The 7,034-nt window shown below is 46.8% G+C and overlaps 1 protein-coding gene across 1 annotated transcript; it reads right to left on the minus strand.

Moving 5' to 3' along the window:
- Positions 1-2,753: 2,753 nt before the first annotated feature.
- Positions 2,754-3,708, minus strand: LOC141129589 (olfactory receptor 52K2-like). Its single transcript, XM_073617687.1, has one exon. The coding sequence runs from the start codon at positions 3,687-3,689 to the stop codon at positions 2,754-2,756; it is 936 nt and encodes a 311-aa protein (XP_073473788.1). The 5' UTR covers positions 3,690-3,708.
- Positions 3,709-7,034: the final 3,326 nt, after the last annotated feature.

The following is a 7,034-nucleotide window of genomic DNA, read 5'->3' on the forward strand; positions in this document are numbered from 1 at the left end:
TTCAGTATGTCACAGTACATGTTGGCATTCATGGTTCCCTCAATGATCTGTAGCTCCCCAGTGCCGGCACCACTCATGTAGCCTCAGACCATGACACTCCCACCACCATGCTTGACTGTAGACAAGACACACTTGTCTTTGTCCTCCTCACCTGGTTGCCGCTAGGGATGAGCTGAACACCCCCCTGTTCGGTTTGCACCAGAACATGCGAACAGGCAAAAAATGTGTTCGAAAATGCGAACACCCTCTCTCTCGATCAACCCCCCTCTCTTTTCTCTCATCCCTTCTCTCTCACCTCCTCTCTCTCTCTCTCAGCCCCTCCCTTTTTCACCCATTTTCTCTCTCTTACCCCTCTTTCTCTCTCTCTCTCTCTCTCTCAACCCCCCTCTTTCTCTCTCACCCACTGTCTCTCACCCCTCCCTCTCTCTCTCTCACCCCTCCCTCTCTTTCTCTCTCTCTTTCTCTCTCACCCCTCCCTCTCTCTCTGTCTCTCTCTCTGTCTCTCTCTGTCTCTCTGTCTCTCTGTCTCTGTCTCTCTCTCTCTCTCTCTCTCTCTCTCTCTGTCGCTCTCTCTCTCTCTGTCTCTCTCTCTCTGTCTCTCTCTCTCTCTCTCTCTCTCTGTCTCTCTCTCTGTCTCTCTCGCTCTCTCTGTCTCGCTCTCTCTGTCTCGCTCTCTCTGTCTCTCTCTCTCTCTGCCTCTCTCTCTCTCTCGCTCTGTCTCTCTCTCTCGCTCTGTCTCTCTCTCTCGCTCTGTCTCTCTCTCTCTCTGTCTCTGTCTCTCTCTCTCTCTCTCTCTCTGTCTCTCTGTCTCTCTCTATCTCTGTCTCTCTGTCTCTCTCTATCTCTGTCTCTCTCTCTCTCTCTCCCTCTGTCTCTATGTCTCTGTCTCTCTCTGTCTCTCTCTGTCTCTCTGTCTCTCTCTATCTCTGTCTCTCTCTATCTCTGTCTCTCTCTATCTCTGTCTCTCTCTATCTCTGTCTCTCTCTCTCTGTCTCTCTCTCTGTCTCTCTCTCTGTCTCTCTCTCTGTCTCTCTCTGTCTCTCTCACTCGCTGTCTCTTCACCCCCCATCTCTCTCACCTCATTCCCCTACTTTTATTCACTCCCCCTCTCTCTCAGCTTCTCTGCCCCCCTCACTTTTTCTCTCTCAACCCCCCTCTCTTTCTCTCCCACCCTTCTCTCTCTTTCTCTCTCCCCCTCTCTCTCTCGCTGTGTCTCACCCCTTCTCTCTCACTCTCTCTCTCTCAGCCCCCTCCCTTTTCACCCATTTTCTCTCTCTTACCCCTCTCTCTCTCTCGATCTCTCTCTACCACACCCATCTCTCTCTCACCTCCTCTCTCTCTCTCTCTCACCCCCTCCCCCTCTCTTTCTCTCTCTCTCACCCCTATCTCTCTCTAATCCCTCTCTCTCTCACCCCCTCTTTTTCTCTCTATCTCATCCCCTCTCTCTCTGCCTCTCTCTCACTCCATCTCTCTCTCTCGCCCACTCTTTCATCCCTTCTCTCTCACCCTCTCTCTCACCCCCTATCTCTCTAACCCCCCTCATCCCCACTCTATCACCTCCCTCCCCCTTTTTTCACTCCCCCCTCTCTTTCACCCCTTCTAGCCACCCTCTCTCCCAACCCTCCCTCGCTTTCTCTCTAATCCCCTCTCTCTCTCACCCGCTGTCTCTCACCCTTCCCTCTCTTTCTCTCTCACCCTCCCTCTCTCTCACCCGCTGCCTCTCACACCTCCTCTCTCACCCCCTCTCTCACCCCTCCTCTCGCTCTCTTTCACCCCCCCCCTCTTTTTTTTACCCACTCTCTCTCACCCTCTCTCTATCACCCCCTCTCTCACCCCTTCTCTCTCACCCCTCTCTCTTTTACCTGTTGTCTCTCACCCCCTCTCTCACCCCTTCTATCCTTTACCTGTTGTTTCTCACCAATTCTCTCACCCCTTCTATCTTTTACCCGTTATCTCTCACCCCCTCTCTCACCACTTCTCTCTCCCCCCCTCTTTTCCCCCTCCTTCTCTCCCCGTCCTTCATCTCTCTCCTACTTTCCCATCTCCCTATCTCTCATCCCCCTGCCCCCTCCTGCCTCTATCCTTCATTAGTTTCTAATAGGAGTTTTTATCATATCTCAGGTCCTCACTAATAATGCCGCACAAGGCAACCCTTCAATCATCGGGCATCTTTACCGTACTATGTAACCAGCAGGCACTATCTACATTCCCAAAAACCACACCCAACATTTGCTTCTCTAGCTTTAGTGCCCAACTTTTAATTTTGCACACAGGCACTGGTTGCATCATAAAGATGGCTGCCACACGGCGGCCATCTTTAAACTTGGACATGCCCAGCAGCTTTTACGGAAAGAAGCCGGGAACTTCCAGCAGTCTATATTTAAATGCTTGCTATATGTAGTTGGGGCTTCATGTGGGTGTGGCTTAAGTGTGGGCAGGGACACAGGGGGGCATGTGATCTCCTATTGCTTAATCTAAAATGCCTGGGCCTAGGGTTAAAGTATTCCAAAGATTAGAGAAGCCATTCTCAACCATTTCAACACAGAGGAACCCATGAATTAATTTTCCGGTTCCCTTGTATTTCTTGTTGTTCTATTTCTAATTATGTTATTATTGTTTTGAAGATTAGATGGTGGAAATGGTGTTGTGTAATTATTATGGTATTAATAACATATTGAAACAGGAAAACGTAGCAATAAATGCAGTAGACCAGGCACAGGTTGGTATTTTATTGTGATACAAACTTTCAATCTTTATTTGTAACAATGTAGCAGAGTCATGATCCTGTGCCTGATCTGTTTGGTCCTTATTCCATATATCAGGGGGTTGACGAAGGCAGGCAGCATCAGGTAGACATTGGACAGCAGAATAATGACATAAAGGGGGACAGACTTGGCAAACCTTTGGACCACAGCGGAGAGGACAATGGTGAGACAGAAGACAAGGAAGACGCTGATATGGGAGGTGCAGGTACTGAGAGCCTTCAGCCGGGCCTCTGTGGATTTTAGGTGAAATACAGCGCGAAGGATGAAAATGTAGGACAAGGCTATCAATGACAAGTCTACAACCACTATAGAAAGAGACCCCACTAATCCATAAGTAGTGTTTAGGGTGGAGTCAGAGCACGCCAACTTCACCGTCGAATAGTGATCGCAAAAAGAGTTATAAATGACGTTATTGCCGCACAAGGATAATCTTCTGTAAAGGGTCGATAAAGGCATTGCATAGGCAACTCCCCTACCTAGGCAACACAGACTAATGGCTAAAATCACACGACTGGTCAGAATTGAAGTGTAGCGCAGAGGGTGGCAGATGGCAGCGTACCGGTCGAACGCCATCGCGAGCAGTATGGAAGACTCAATGCAGGTGAACGAGTTGGTGAAGAACATTTGGGTCAGGCAGGCCTCGTAGTAAATTTCTTTGGCATCAAACCAAAGGATGGCCAACACCTTGGGCGTGGTGGTGCTGGTGACAACAAGGTCTATGGAGGACAGCATGGAGAGGAAGATGTACATGGGCTTGTGGAGGTTCCGGTCTAGTCTGATGATGAACAGGAGAGTCATGTTTCCTATTAGCGAGATCACGTACATCAAGAAGAAGATGAAAGCTATGGAGACGTAAGAGGTTTCAAGACCAGGAATTCCAAGAAGTATAAAATACGTAGGGCGGGAGGAGGTCATGTTCAACATTTTTTGTGGCCAACTTTATTCACCTGTAAGAAACATAAACATGAGAGGTGTAAAATTCTTAGATTACTTGTCGGTTTAAAAAAGTGCATCATTATTTAACTTGGAGACCCGAAAAAAAAAAAAAAAACAAGCCAGGAAAACTAAGAACCCAAGCCTACTCATCCTCCGATACCTTCTGCAAAGCCATTGACCAATGGGCAGAGACTGGAGGAAATCGGATAATACAAATCCGCTAGGAAGCTAAATTTGTGAGTTCATGGAAATAAATGGATGATATCTGGTCATTGTGCTTGGTTCTTGCCATGCCATGGGCCACACAACATACTGTACATTACTGTAGGGAACGGTCACATGGGTTAATATTCATGTTGAAGGACAACAGACCTTTGCTGATCATCTAACATCTCACTGTCTATCAGCAAAGAATAACATTTTGCATCTAACAAATGTATAAAGATAAAAGTCTGATTTTGCAATTCTTTTTGGTTTGTTGAAGTTGGTGCACAGCGGGGCATTTTCTTTCAGTGGGAATGCGAGGAAATGAGTTCCGACACCTCCAGCACTAGGTGTATTATTATTATTATTATACGAGATTTATATAGCACCAACAGTTTACTCAGCGCTTTACAATGTATAAGGGGGACAACACAATTACAGTACAGTTCAATACAAAAGGTACAGGAGGGCCCGACTCGTAGAGCTTACATTCTAAAGGGAGGGGGTGGTGGTACAAAAGGTAATAGCTGCAGAGAATGATTTGATGGGGGTGGTGTATGTAATGACAAGGTGTGCAGGGGTGTCCTGGAGGGTGTATTAATGCTGACTGCTGGGGGATCTATTGTCATTGTGGGGCTCTATTGTTGCTGGTGGGGGATCTATTGTTGCTGGTGGGGTTACACTTTTGCTGGGGGGTCAACTGTTGCTAGGAGGGATCTACTATTGGGGAAGGGGTCTAGTGCTGCTGGGAGATCTATTGTTTCTGGTGAGGGTCCATTGTTACTGTGGAGGGCGTTTTGTTTTGGGGGGTTTATTGTTGCTGTAAGGGGCCTATTGCTGCTGGCTGCTGGGATATCTTTTGTTTCTGATGGGGTCCATTGTTGCTGGCGTGAATCTAGTGTTGCTGGGGGGACATTTCGTTTTTGGGAGGGTTATTGTTGCTGGAGGCATCTACTGTTGCTGGAAGGAGTCTATTGTTGCTGGCTGCTGGGGATCAATTGTTTCTGGGGGGAAATCTAGTGTTGCTGGGGGGGTTATTGTTGCTGGAGGCATCTTTTGCTGCTGGGAGATCTGTTGTTTCTGATGGGGATCCACTGGTGCTGGATAGGGATGGGCGAACGGTTTGGCCCGAGCATGAGTTTGGGCCGAGCATTTGCCTGTACGCCGAACACCTGAGTTTGCAGGGTGTTCACCTCAATGAACACTCTTCAATGCATGGAGCGCTGCACAGTGCATTCTGTGTCCTGATTGGGCCAAGCTTTGCCCAATCAGGGCGCAGTGTAAGCTGGTTGTTAAGGAGTGGGACCAGGAAGCTGCGTCTTTAACAACCGATGAGTCATCAGCTGTCAATGGGTTTCCCCGCTGACAGCTGACAGCTGACAGTTCTACGCCCCTCACCCCAAAGCACTTTGTCCCTACGTTGATGGGGATAAGGGCCTCTTCATGACAACCCTGGGCTGTGGCTGTGGGAGTCTGCGGGTGGGGGGGCTTATCAGAATCTGGAAGCCCCCTTTAACAAGGGGGCCCTCAGATCCCGCCCCCATGTGAATGGGTATCGGGAACATAGTACCCCTACCCATTCACCAAAAAAGTGTCAAAGAAATAACCACGCGAGAAAAAATAAAATAAAAAAATAGTGTCCCTCAATGCAAATCCATTGTCAATCATGACGCCCGCCGGATCCGAAAAATAGGCAAAAAAAACCCACTCCGCCTCCTGGGAGGCCTCCCACCCGTCTGCCCGCTCTGTGCATTGACAGTTCTTATATAGGCAAGAGGTGGGGACACCCAGCTACGTCACTCGGTGGCACCACCCCCTTCTGACGTCACATGACAATGGATTTAAATCGAGGGACACTATTTTTTATTTTTGTATTTATTTTTTAATAAAGGATTTGTCAAAACCAGTTTCTTGTGGTTATTACTTTTTGACACTTTTTTGGTGAATGGGTACAAGTACCATGTACCCGATACACATTCACATGGGGGGGCGGGATCTAGGGGCCTGCTTGTTAAAGGGGGCTTCCAGATTCCGATAATCCCCTCAGAGCGCCTAAAAGCACCCACCTCCCATGATGAGGGCATGTGGCCTGATATGGTTCGGGGGAGCACTCGCTCCTCCCTTCCCCTTTCCTGACCTGCCAGGCTGTATGCTCGGATAAGGGTCTGGTATGTTTTTTTTTTTTATTTTGGCGTGGGGTTTCCCTCAAAATCCATACCAGACCCAAAGGTCTGTATGGACTAGGGGGGGACCCTACGCCTTTTTTTTCTTTTTTTTTACCAATTGCTGGGTGTCGGCAATTGATAAATTGCGTATATTTATCTAGTCTTTCATAAACTCCCCTGAGAGTTTAACAAATTTGGGGTCATTTTTTAACAACTCCAATTTGTTTTTAATTGCTGTGCTTTGATTATCAAGCGTTCTCATCCTTATCTGCTTCTGTTTTAATAAAAGTTCTAAACCTTTGGCATTGTCTAGGCCGCACCTCTAGGACCCTGCAAATTCGAGTAGGAGAGCGCATCACCAATATTAAAAAAAGGGATCCCCACCCAAAGTGTCTCAAAACCCTTTAAATTGGTGCATATTAAGGATCCCAGTCCGCTTATATTTTGGGGTATCGAACAGGCAGAAAAACATTGGAGGGGTGGTCATTACATCAGACAACTCAGTCAAAGGGAAACCTTATGGATTTATGAGACCAAGGTTCTCTGCCCGAGGGGTCTGAATGTTGACTTTGACCTGAATTGCTTCATTGGTAACTTGTAATATGTATCCTTTTATTTATTTATTTTTAAATTATAATAAAAGTTTTTTTTTTTCTTTTATATTTTAAATATTGATTTGTGTAAATATATGTATTTGAGTAATTTTATATAGTATTTACTGTTTGATATATATATATACTCAGTAAATACACCAAATCTTCCCAAATTTGGCTAAATGAAAAATTATCTGGTAACCCCATCACATATATATACAGAGGGTACTTGGGTGATGAAGTCACCAGCTAATTTTTCATTTAGCCAAATTTGGGAAGATTTGGTGTATTTACTGAGTGTCCCCGTTAGTATTAGTGCTGTTTTGCCACTTCCTGTTCCTGTGTGAGACACGTGGTTGTGCTTAATGCAG

This window comes from Aquarana catesbeiana, linkage group LG02, assembly GCF_042186555.1.
Source record: "Aquarana catesbeiana isolate 2022-GZ linkage group LG02, ASM4218655v1, whole genome shotgun sequence".
In the NCBI taxonomy this organism is placed as follows: Eukaryota; Metazoa; Chordata; class Amphibia; order Anura; family Ranidae; genus Aquarana; species Aquarana catesbeiana.